The sequence below is a fragment of the Theobroma umbraticum genome, unplaced genomic scaffold (assembly GCF_002168275.2).
Source record: "Theobroma umbraticum cultivar Fairchild unplaced genomic scaffold, ASM216827v3 scaffold_130.0, whole genome shotgun sequence".
Lineage (NCBI taxonomy): Eukaryota > Viridiplantae > Streptophyta > Magnoliopsida > Malvales > Malvaceae > Theobroma > Theobroma umbraticum.
Window position 1 is genome coordinate 2,283,126 of NW_018397264.1, and position 12,774 is coordinate 2,295,899.

Below are 12,774 nucleotides of genomic sequence, written 5' to 3' on the forward strand. Positions count from 1 at the left end.
ATGGCCAGACAGCTTCTTTGTTCATCAAATCTTAACCCTATTTCATTTAGGTTGGCGACAAGTAAAGTTTAAACTTGCATCAACACTAAAAAATATTAATGTTGTTATTTTTTTTAATTATTGATAAAAAAAATTCAAGTCTAACTTGATAATACGAAAATATATGTACTTATTATTAAATCAATGTTCAGGTATAATGTTATTAATTTCGTTATTCTATATGTTCATAATGTGGTTTATTTAGGGGTATTCATAATTTAGATAAAATTGAATTAATCAACCGAACTGAATTAATTTGGTAAATTGGTCTGTTACTAAAATAATTTTGACTGATTTTGTTATAATTTTTCTTTATCGATTTCAGTTAATTTGATTTAATTGAATTATCTACGATTTTAACATAAAATATCATAATTGGGAATGGAGAGCAGGAGTCATAAAATGGAGACTAAAACAAAATCAGTTATGATTAAGGAACATTTCTTTTTTACTAATTTGTTGGAATTATTGATTTATTGTGAATGTAATTTATATTTATCTCTTATACTTGAATCTTTGTTAGGTGTCTTTGTATTTGTAGTAATTCGATTTTAACTTTAATTAAACCGGTCGAACGAGCACTCCTCGAATAAAATCTAATATCTTAATTTAAAAAGTAAAACTTTCAAATATTGAGAAAAAGTAAAAAAGCTAATTCTGAGAGGAAAATCATATAATACCAACAAAATGTATGAGCCGTTGGCTGCTCGTTTCTTTTGGATTAAAATATATAAAATTATCTTATTTTGATAAAAAAAAAAAAAGGACTTAACCCCCCTTGTAATGTTAAGGCTTATGGTGGCCATAGAATGTGGCTTCCCTTTCCACAGTTTGATGCCTCTTTTTGCCTTCCTTTTGGAATATAAATTGCTCTGTTCAATTTCAGTTGATTAAAGTTTTGACAGATTCTAATGCTTTGAGTTTGACCCTCCATAAAAGCAAAAGGTCATCAAATGAAATGGCTTCAACTTGTTAGTGGAATTTTCAGTTTTAGTTTTCAGCCGTCATTGGAATTTCCTTTTCAGACCCGGGAAGTCATCTCTGTGTTCTCAACCACTAGACTGTAGATTTAACACTATCTTTGGTCAGCGGAAAAGGAGAAAAGAGGGGTACCACATGGCTTGAGACATTGTTTGATTCGATACAGAGGTGAGCAGAGTTTCCAATTTGCAATCAGTAAACTTACAGTAGTCTAAAATCATGTATGTGCAAGCTGGATATTGATGGGGATAACTTAGTCTTCAGAATTGTCAACTAATAGTATCTTCTCAGCCTGGAAAGGACCATTCTCAGTGTGTAAAACCTGGCCATTCCATCTCATTTGATCAGTGATGCCCTTTAGTTTCATAACAACGTCCACATGATCTCTTATTATGACAGCTCCTTGGGGCCTAAGTATACGATAAATTTCGAGGAGGATATCAAGGAAGTCGCACCTGCATATGACATGAGATAATTCAAGTTAGAATGATGATATGTTTCACTTACCTCTATTATGCTTTCATTTCTTTGGCCTTACCTCAGTGCTCATTCAAGTGCTCATACTCATAATTGAAGGAAATATCGAAACAAATAGGTAAAACCCAAGAAACTGGGGTTAAAAATATAGTTGGCTTTCTATGTATGGAAAGGTTTTCCAGGAATGGTGCACTTAGCTCCTGCTTCTTCCTGTCATGTTTTCAAACTTAGAACTTAATAGAAATGGATTCAAAAATTTCCCATATAACCCTCTTGCCAATTTCTCTTCCATACAAGATTTAAAGGCATTGAGACATATCATTCTTTTCTTGTCCAGCATTTAGCATCCATAATCCAAATTGAATACTTATGCTTCAGTATGGAACTACAATGATGGTGCATAGATCCAGGTATAAAATTAATTGCAGCACACTATTGGTGGACTTTGGACCAGAATATGACGTTTCTTGATAATGTTATCTTCTATTGTTTAGAAGGGGAACCAAAAAACAAGTGAGCAAAAGTCTTACTTGTCCATATACATACTGAATACACCATAGGCATGTACCAGATCATATGTGCGGGGGTATGTTGAGAAAGCTTCACACCTGCAAGCAAGCCATGGAAGTTGTAGTTTGCTTTTTTGTAACAGGAAAAGGAATTAACATGACTGGAGAGATATGTACTGAGCCTTCTCCGCAAATATCAGGAATTATGTAATAATTAGAGAAATAGAGAATCCAAATAACTGAGATTAAATGGTAGCACATGCATAATTAGAAACACCAGAATCACAGTTTTAATCATTAGACATCTATCACATTATACAATTACAAAGTCATGTAATAGGTAAGCAGAAATGAACATCTTACGAGTTCTGAAATAAATGGAAAGGAAAAGCAGTCTCTGAGAGTCTTACCAATTCATATAAGTTCCAATGAGACCACGTTCGTACACAACACCAAGGGTGTTTGTTTTGGCATCTGAAGGAATTGCATTCATAACCCAAACTGGATACTTATCCATTGCTGTAGCAAAACCACCCAATCCAGCATTCATATCCATGATATTTCTGTATTTACCATCAGAAAGAGACTTGAGTATAACCCCATAATAGGAAACTCTCCTTCTCCATAACTGATTATCTTCATTGAATGACTTAATGGAAATGCCTTCTTTAGTTCCACTTTTAACTCTGGGAGGAACAGCATTCAATCTTTTAGGCCAATTTTCAAGAGCACCTCCAGATACTTCACGGGTGTCTTTCACAATTGGAAGAGGGGTAATGCACAAATGCATCTGTTTGTACCTGTTGTACACTCAGAAAGAACAAATACACAGCAAGATCATCAGCTATATTGGAACTCCTACTAGAAGAGATAATTATCTACAGCCAAGCAGGGGGACAAAGCAATTAGTGATGCATATTGCATATTCCATTATCCCAAATTCCCAATATAATTCCTCATTTGAAGAAAATGTAATTGTCTGACGTTGCAAAAGCCAGAAAGTTATGTGGCATTGGATGTCAAGAAGCAAAGAAGAAATGAAATTACAGTTCATTTCGCTAGTCATAGATTCCCTCCTGATATTGGAGTTTTATAGTCTTGGTTGATTCTGTATATACATGAAACTGCATGCTTGAACTCTAATAGCTCAACTTATTAGGAAGTTCATGGGCTAGGAATATCATAAAAGTTGATTGCTGATAGCCAGGTCATGGTCCTTGCAAATAATTAAGGATTAACCGTAAAGTGGGATGAAGAAAACTCACCAGCCAGCATCAGGGTCAGGCGTAGTGCAAAATTGGGGTGATTTCCAAGTTTTAATCATTTGGGTGCAGTGCAAATGATTAGTAGGCTTTTGCCACACAGCAAATGGTCCCCTCTCTGCAATCTTTTTCCAGCACAGTCTCCTAGCAAGATCTTCCAACGTCATTTGCTCATTTTCCAAGTCCTTAGGCTCTCTCTGCCAGCCTTCGTAGTTAAACCTCCAATTTATAGGTGGCCCAGAAAGTACCCAGTAGCCTCCGGGACGCAAAACCCGGTCAATCTCCAGCAGATGAAGTCCTTCTAATCAATTTGATTTTGTATAAGAGAAAAAGGGTTATGAAAAGAAAACAGAAAGATAACAGAATCTTAGTAAGTCATACGTACAACATGGGCGTTTGGACACTGTAAACATTGGTAGGGATGAATCTAGAACTTTTGTCCAAGGAGGTATGGATGTTAAGTTGTTTAGTTTGACTCTCCATCCCATGATAAGCATCCACTTAGAAAAAGTTCATGAATTAAGAAAGCATCTTAAATGTTTGCATGCTAATATAAATTAGTTGTGTCTATGGAGTAATGTTTTCAGGTTCATTTTTTCCTTATTTGACAGAAGATTATACCGAAGCAAGGGTGAACTTCTTTGGGGCAGCAAAAGTTAACCTTCCATTTTTTATTGTGGAGACTAGAAAACTTCTTTGTGCATAACAGAATACAAAAGAGGACACTATTATGAGATGGATGGAGTGCAATTTTGTGGAAAACACAAAACCAAATTAGAGAAATGTAAATGCACTTATTTTGGTTCACTAAAAATATACTATTGGATTGCTGAACAGGCCATGCACTTACTACCAGTGGTTACCATTATGAACTGTGTGTCATTAGAAACTAGCTACAGGATTATGGGAATAACTTTGTGATTAGTGATATGATCCTCTTGTCTAATATCTAGGAAGATTGTAGAGTTTTGGCTTAGTAGAACTACGGGTAACACATGGTCACCATTTCCCCAACTGCATATCTACTATCCCTTATGCATTGGATTCTTGTTTGCTTCTCCTAGGAGATCAAAATATTTTCTATTCCCTACAGCCACAAAATGTATGCATGATTACCATATTGAGTCCATCGGACCAGACATCTGGAACAGTGAGCCATGTCAAAAGATCTTGATGGGAATGGAAGCCGATAGGTACTCAGAACACCCAGCATGGCTGGAATTCCTCTTTCTAAGGCAAACTGCACTTGAGCTTCATGTACATCTCTTGGTGCCATCGACAGTGTCAATATATTGAAGTCCATTAGAAAGGCTCCAAAGCTAGCAACCTGGGAAGAGTAGTAAGACCTAAGATTTTCCACCATGCAAAACTTACAATTCGATTCCCCATAATAAAATGTCCGCAAATTTCCAAGGTTGAGAAAGCCTTTGCTTCCGAGTCATTTTCAATTAGAGAAATAACAGGGAAATTCTCAAAACTTCTTGAATTGAATCAAATCTATAAAATGCTTCTATATAGGCACCAGCATGAACAATGTAAACTTCTTAATAAAATTGACTGCATTAGGAAAGATGATAAACTTATAGAGATAGAAAGGCTAATGAAAACAACACTAAAAAACCGTGACTACTTAGTGAGAAAAGGGGGAAAAGGGAGGAAGGGGCGGTGTGAGGAACAATGAGAATTTAACAAAGAAGGGTAAACAAGAGATGGCACAGGAAAGAAGTGTAGAAATGGGGTTTTGATATACACCAGGGAAGGATGAAATCATACAAAAACTCTCAAGTATATATGCCTATTTATAGACATACACTTATAGTAGAAAACACTGAAAATAAGGAAAAATAATTTCTAAATAATAGAATTTGGAAGATGCAAAATTAACTTTACAATCATCCAATTTTCACGATCAATCCCTGTGTGACACCCTATGCCAAGAGAATCAACAATCATACACACATAGCCACCATATTCTAGCTCCCCCCAACCCTCGCATGTCAGTTAGTTCCCAGGCTGATACAGATACTGCTCATTTAAGTCAACAAATAAAAACTCTCTGTTCGAAGTTTCTTTCACGCCCTCCCCCCACCAGGGCTTGGGATATTCTTCACTGTTATTACTATGACATTGTGTAGCAGTAGATGAAAATTAAACCATTCATAACTTCCTCGATGATCATCATACCGTGAAACAGGACAGATAAATCCAATCATCATAAATCAATACCCAACAACTAAATTTGTCCTTATACTCCTTATTTCAGCAACAGGATGTGCCTAAACCTTTTCTGTTGTTGGAAATAAAGCACAACAGTAATAATACAACTTTTGCAAAAGATGAGTTGTGAATGCCCATTTTGTCCCATTCCAGAGCAAGAAAGACTTGCATTTAGTAGAGTACCAATCTTGTTACCATGTTTTCTTTTAGAATTCAAATGAAAACAGAAACATTCTCGACTTCCTGTAGAATCAACACCGATGCTACAAAGAATAACAAGAGTGAAAAACAGAAGGAAACTAAAATACAGGTAAAATGGGGGTAAAAAAGGAGAAAGACACTTCCTACCACTAACCTTTCAAGATACTATTGGATTTGGCACAATGCAATAAAGCCTAACAAATTTAGAAAATTGAAGAAAAAAAATTGTGAATGATAAGAAAATTCCATATTGGATTCTTCAGTCATTACAAGCTTTTTTTTTTTTTTTAATAAAGCTTTCTTTTATTTTAAATTTGAAAAAAAAATATTTGAATTTTATTCTTTTAAGGGAGATGATGCATCAACAAATAAATCATGCTTTTTAAACTTATCCAGTAAAACATCAAACAGTTAAACTAAAAATTTTTTTTACTCTTTAACTCACCTTTTTCAACTACTACCACGTAATTATATTTAACACATAAAAGACTAATCAGATAAGATGAACAACAGACAAGTCGAAAGAAAAACGTTTTTGTATTACCCCACATCCAACATCAAGAACTGTCCTGATCTTCCCAGATTTCAACGGCAAAACTTTATTAATCTCCTCAATATAACCCTTCACTCCCTTTGGGAAAGAAGTACCACCGCCTGGAAACACCAGCTTATCACCTTCCAATCTAACCCAATTCTGTGCTTTCTTATACTGTGCCAGCCTCTTAAAAGGCACATTCTTGAACCAAGCAAAGTCCCTACTTTGAGGCCATGGAAATGGCTTTTTGTAACCTTTAGGCCTTGGTATCAAGCACCTAACTTTCTCATCACTTTCAGGGCAATGCCTTTCCCTGTGAGAGAATCTAAGAACACTGAACCTTCTTTCTCTATGTGGGTCATGGCAGGGTAAGTAGTTGGTGAAGTTAGCAGAGCAAAAGCTCAAGTTTTTGACGGGTTCTTGAGGAAGGGGAATTTTGTGGAGTGGTTCAAAGTTAAGAGGAGGTGAAAGTACGTTGTGGGTAGTGAAATTTAGCTGTAAACACTGAGGTAACTTATGGTCTTGTTTCTGAGGAAGAGTGACGGTGGAAGAGTTGCCGTAGGAGCCAAGTATATAAGAAAGTGAGCAGAAAATGGTTATTAGAAGGAGACTCAGTAAAGGTTTTTTGAAGGGATTTGGAGATGGTGCAAGTGATCGTTGTTGTTGCTGCTGTGGCGGCTTTGGTGTTGCCATTTTGGTCAGCTTTGGTGGAGATTGCAGAGAGGATTTAGTCTTTAGATTAGGCCAGTCGTGGCTGCTGATATTTTAATGTGGCAGATGGGCAGAGGTCCAAGAATGATGGTAAAATATCAAGCAATCGAAAATGTATCAGAATTAACTGACACTTTGGGACCACTCAGAGAACTGATGATAATACCGCAATCTTTTGATCAATGTAAATTTCAAGGGCTCCATAGGGCCATCGATCAGCATGTTTTTTGTCTTGGCTTCTTGCACGCTCTGTGTGGTAAAATTTGATTTGTCTTTGCTCAAATATCTTCATGTAGGGTGAGTATTAAATTATGCTTGTTGAAGTATATGATTTTTTAAATTAATTCGTATAAAGTCAAATTGAGGTCTTTTGAATGATAGTAATTTATATTCTATTTAGAAAACAAAGAAAAGAAAAAACCCAATAAAAGAACTTCTGTAAACACTTTCCTAAACCCCACCTCCATCTTAAACCCCGCACCAGAGCCCTTATTTCCAAAATCCAGATAGACACCAAAAACAGGCTAATGAGAAAAAGATGGCTCAGCCCTCTTATTTCTTACTCAAAATCACTTCTTTTTTCCGCTCGAAACCCCCAACTCCCTCGCCAAAACCTATTCTCCCCACTCACTCGATTCATTTCCTCCTCTTCCCATGACAATCTCGATGGCCTAATCGACCCAGATGACCCATTTTCGGTACAAAACAATCCACGGGTGGAGCCCCTTTCTGCCCAAGACTTTACCTTTTTAGGGGCTGGTTCAGGGCCTTCACAAGAAAAACTTAATGTCGGTAAGTTCTCAAACGATGCTATTTTAATTGCGAATGCCATTTGGAGTGATAGTGGAGAGTTTGGGGACAAAACCCAGATTTTTCTTAGGCAATTTAGAGAAAAATTGAATGAAAAGTTAGTTGTTGAAGTTTTGAACTTGGCAAAATTGAAACCTGAATTGGGTGTTAAGTTTTTTATATGGGCAGGGAGGCAAATTGGGTATAGTCATACTGCCCCTGTGTTTAATTCTTTGCTTGATTTATTAGAATCCGGTAATAGTGATCGTATTCCAGAGAAATTTTTGTGTGAAATTAGGAATGAAGACATGGAAGTGCTAAAAAGGTTGCTTAATTTAGTGATTCGAAAATATTGCAAAAATGGATTGTGGAATGTGGCATTAGAGGAATTAGGTAGGCTTAAGGATTTCGGCTACAAGCCATCTGGAGCTACTTACTGTGCATTGATTCAAGTTTTTTTGCAAGCTGATAGATTAGATACAGCTCATTTGGTTCATAGAGAGATGTCGGATGCAGGGTTCCGCATGGACAGGTATACACTAACATGTTATGCTTATTCCCTTTGTAGAGTGGGGCAATGGAGGGAGGTCCTTAGGTTGATTGAGAAGGAAGAATTCAAGCCTGATACTGTTGTTTATACGAAGATGATATCTGGGTTATGTGAAGCTTCACTTTTTGAAGAAGCTATGGACTTTTTGAATAGAATGCGTGCTAATTCTTGCATTCCTAATGTTGTAACATACAAGGTTTTGCTGTGTGGCTGTTTGAATAAGAGACAGCTTGGTAGGTGTAAGAGAATTCTTAGCATGATGATTACAGAAGGTTGTTATCCAAGTCCTAACATATTTAATTCTCTTGTTCATGCATATTGCAAATCAGGAGATTATTTTTATGCCTATAAATTGCTAAAGAAAATGGTCAAATGTGGGTGCCAACCAGGCTATGTGGTTTATAACATATTGATTGGTGGCATTTGCGTCAATGAGGAGTTACCCAGCTCAGATGTGCTAGAATTGGCTGAGAATGCTTATAGCGAAATGCTTGCTGCTGGAGTTGTACTAAATAAGATCAATGTTAGCAATTTGGCTAGGTGTCTTTGTAGCATTGGGAAATTTGAGAAAGCATGTAAAATTATCCATGAAATGATGAGTAAAGGTTTTATACCTGATACTAGTACATACTCCAAAGTGATTGCTCATCTGTGTAATGCCTCCAAAGTAGAAAATGCTTTTTTTTTGTTTGAAGAAATGAAAAAGAATGGTGTAATTCCTGATGTCTACACATACACGATTTTAATTGATAGTTTTTGTAAGGCTGGTCTTATAGAACAAGCTCGTAATTGGTTTGATGAGATGGTAGGGGTTGGTTGTGCCCCTAGTGTGGTGACTTACACTGCTCTAATACATGCTTACCTTAAAGCAAGGAAGGTGTCCAAGGCAGATGAACTCTTTGAGATGATGTTGTCTCAAGGTTGCATTCCGAATGTTGTTACATATACAGCTCTGATAGATGGTCATTGTAAAGCTGGACAGATTGAAAAAGGTTGTCAAATTTATGCCAGAATGCACACTAATGCGGAAATCCCAGATGTAGATTTATATTTTAAAGTGGTTGACAGTGATGCCAAAGCACCAAATGTTTTTACATATGGAGCTTTGGTGGATGGTTTGTGCAAGGCTCACAAGGTCAAAGAGGCCCGTGACTTGTTGGAAGCCATGTCCACTGTTGGTTGTAAGCCGAACCATGTTGTGTATGATGCTCTTATAGATGGATTTTGCAAGGCTGGGAAGTTAGACGAAGCACAGGAGGTGTTTTCCAAGATGTCTGAGCATGGTTATAGTCCAAATATTTATACATACAGCTCATTGATTGACAGGTTGTTTAAAGATAAACGACTGGACCTAGCTTTAAAAGTCTTGTCCAAAATGCTCGAAAATTCTTGTGCTCCTAATGTTGTTATTTATACAGAAATGATTGATGGCCTCTGTAAGGCTGGTAAAACGGACGAGGCCTATAAGCTTATGTTGATGATGGAAGAAAAGGGGTGCTATCCCAATGTGGTGACTTACACTGCAATGATAGATGGATTTGGCAAGTCAGGGAAAATCAACAAAAGCCTTGAGCTTCTAGAGCAAATGGGTTCCAAGGGTTGTGCTCCAAATTTCATCACATATGGCGTTTTGATAAAACATTGTTGTGCTGCTGGCCTATTGGATAAGGCTTATGAACTTTTGGAAGAGATGAAACAGACATACTGGCCTAGGCATATGGCAGGCTACCGTAAGGTCATTGAGGGTTTCAACAGAGAGTTCATAACATCTCTTGGGCTCTTAGATGAAATTGGTAAAAGTGAAAGTTTGCCAGTTATTCCTGTTTATAGAGTGCTTATTAATAATTTTTTAAAGGCTGGGAGGCTAGAGGTGGCTTTACAGCTTCATAACGAGATTGCATCATTTTCACCAATTTCTTCCGCATACAAGAGTACTTATGATGCCCTGATTGAGAGCCTTTCACTTGCTCATAAGGTTAACAAGGCTTTTGAGTTATATGCTGACATGATAAGGATGGGTGGAGTTCCAGAGCTAAGCACATTTATACACCTTATTAAGGGGCTCATCACAGTCAACAAGTGGGAAGAGGCACTTCAGCTTTCAGATAGCTTATGTCAGATGGTTTGTCTCTTTAACTCCTCTTTCTTTTACGTTAAAAATGTCATAAGGGCAAATATTACTTTTCAGCCACTGAAGTGCTAAGTTTCATTTTTGTGAGATAATCCTGGACTTAGTTACAGAATTATTTTAAGCAGAATTTGCTCTGCTTTCCAGCCCTTTTTTCTTTGTGTAAGAACACTTGTTATACTAGAAAATCAATCATAATACCTGTGCCTTTGGAAGTTTTTCCATGAAAATTTCTCATTGGCCCTACTCGAGAACTTAGGCACGTCCAATTATTGTATGCAATCTGACATTCTTTTTTTGTTTTGCAATTTTTATTTATTTATTTTTCCTTGGGTCTCTATGATTTCAAAATCTTCACTTGGGCAGGATATTCAATGGCTTCAAGAAAAAGAGAGACCTGATGCTGCATAGGCTTTTATGAACATTTGGTTTTCCAGTTTGCTTGATCTGATCACTTTAATGGCGATGGTCAAAGTTCTGCTTTGAGGTTGACTTAACTGGTTGAGGATTTGTTTTGCATGCATACAAAAGCAGAAGACAAGGCCAACAATGGCATGCTGAATAAACTGAGTTTACAGTCTCACAATGACCTCGGTCCATGGTTTGAAGTCACTTTGAATCAGAAGCAAGCCTTGCCCACATGCTGAGCTTTACCAAAATATCATGATTTGATTATTCAATCTAATATAGCCGGTATGGTATGACAGCGTACTTATTTGCATCACGTGGAACTGTACACTCTTCATGTTACTTACTGAATGTGATTCAGGGCATTGCCTTCAAGGCTTAGCACACACATCATCAGTCATTCGTTTTGTGTTTCTTATTATATTGCGCAACTTTTAGGTTTGTTCATATCCTTCTGCTAATATATACTAATATGGTAAATTCTGCAGCTCTGTCGAATTTGATCCTTGTTGGTCTGAAAGAACTGATTCTGGCTGCAACACTCTTTATTGATCACTCCATCACAAGAAGGTCAGCACTCAATCTCATTTTAGCTCTTTCTTAATCATTTACAGAAGTGAAATGAGAGATGCCAGCATGCACTATGCACTATCCTGATTTCCATGCTTGAAGACATAGGTTACCTCATTGAGGATTGGGTTTGGGTTTAATGTTTCATTCTGCTACTGCACATTCAAATAGGTTGTTGCTTTTGCAAATCTTGAAATTGTTTCGTGGAATGGGCAATAAAATTTCTTATTTATTTCAACTGCATTTCAACAGGACTTGTCTTGCATTTCTGATCATTTTCATTTCAAGCCTTTGTTACATGCTGTTTGAATCTGTAAGTAAAGGAACTTTTAAGGCTGAGCTGCTGTTCTTTAGAGTTTGTGCATCCACATTTGCTTTATCCTATTTCTTTTCCCAAAATTTTGGCCCATTGCTAACCTGACGGTTGTTGTATGTAACTTTTGTCATCTTTTATGCTATTTTTTTTCATTGAATAATCTCAGCAATGCTTATTTGAAGTGTGTTGAAGGACATTTCTGAATGTTTGCTTTCTTTGCAGTCTGGGATCTGCTCAACTGTCTCATCGAACATCATATTCTTCTTCATTGCGCTCATGAGTAATCTCTCTTCATGCCTTAATTCAGCAAAGCAACACATCTCGAGCACCATGTCACCAGCCCTTGTCAACTACCAATTGTACTTCAGGAACATAGTGCATTGCCTAGAACAAATTCAGAGGACTTATGAGACTGGAGGGCAGGCTTTTCCCCTATCATTTGATCAGGAACAGGGTGCAATTCTTAGTGCGTAGGTCCTTGGATTATCTGGAGTAAATCACCAATGTTGGCAAATCATGTTGTACTGGTAGTATTTGAACCGCAACACACAATAAACATAGCAGCCCAAGCAATTAGAACTTGACATTTCAATTTGGAGGTCTCGAGTTTGAATTCAGAATCAGAAGACGTTGCCTTCCATAGTTCCACTAGTAGTCCAAAACTACTTGTATTCCAAAAAATTAAAACAAAAAAAGAAAGAAAGAAAGAAAGAAGTGAGAAGACCTTCATACATGTATCTCCTCCTTAATCATCTTTTCCGATTTCCATTAATTGATATTAGAGTTTTTTTAAATTTTTATTGATGAATATTAGGGTCGAAGAAAGTCTATATTAAGTTAAATATTTTTTCATTATCAATCAATACAATAAACACGTTATATAAATGAATAAAGTGAAATGTTACGAATTTCATAATAATAAAAAATGAGATGAATTTTATGATATATATTTATTATGTATATATTTAAATATTTATAAATGAAGGAAAATACTTGAATTTCTTTTGTGTGGATTGCAAAAGGAAACTCGAAAGAAACAGAGAAATTGTCACTTCCATTATTTTTTTTTTCCAAAATTAGA

At 36.5% G+C, this 12,774-nt stretch overlaps 2 protein-coding genes across 4 annotated transcripts; one reads left to right on the plus strand and one right to left on the minus strand.

The window, feature by feature from the left end:
• Positions 1–1,149: 1,149 nt before the first annotated feature.
• Positions 1,150–7,020, minus strand: LOC110421866 (S-adenosyl-L-methionine-dependent methyltransferases superfamily protein). Of its 2 annotated transcripts, none has more exons than XM_021435570.1 (6): positions 6,231–7,020; positions 4,385–4,595; positions 3,272–3,566; positions 2,417–2,806; positions 2,028–2,105; positions 1,150–1,475 (listed from the first exon to the last, which is right to left on the minus strand). In XM_021435570.1, the coding sequence occupies exons 1-6, from the start codon at positions 6,912–6,914 to the stop codon at positions 1,274–1,276; spliced, it is 1,860 nt and encodes a 619-aa protein (XP_021291245.1). In that variant the 5' UTR covers positions 6,915–7,020; the 3' UTR covers positions 1,150–1,273. The 2 variants fall into 2 exon arrangements, with proteins under 2 accessions (XP_021291245.1, XP_021291244.1); XM_021435569.1 differs by having other exon boundaries at positions 3,272–3,569.
• Positions 7,021–7,346: 326 nt separating this feature from the next.
• LOC110421859 (Tetratricopeptide repeat (TPR)-like superfamily protein) lies at positions 7,347–12,488 on the plus strand. Of its 2 annotated transcripts, none has more exons than XM_021435560.2 (4): positions 7,347–10,393; positions 10,766–11,092; positions 11,296–11,377; positions 11,916–12,488. In XM_021435560.2, the coding sequence occupies exons 1-2, from the start codon at positions 7,460–7,462 to the stop codon at positions 10,808–10,810; spliced, it is 2,979 nt and encodes a 992-aa protein (XP_021291235.1). In that variant the 5' UTR covers positions 7,347–7,459; the 3' UTR covers positions 10,811–11,092; positions 11,296–11,377; positions 11,916–12,488. The 2 variants fall into 2 exon arrangements, with proteins under 2 accessions (XP_021291235.1, XP_089640595.1); XM_089784469.1 differs by lacking the exon at positions 11,916–12,488 and adding an exon at positions 11,630–11,898.
• The last annotated feature ends 286 nt before the right edge of the window (positions 12,489–12,774 follow it).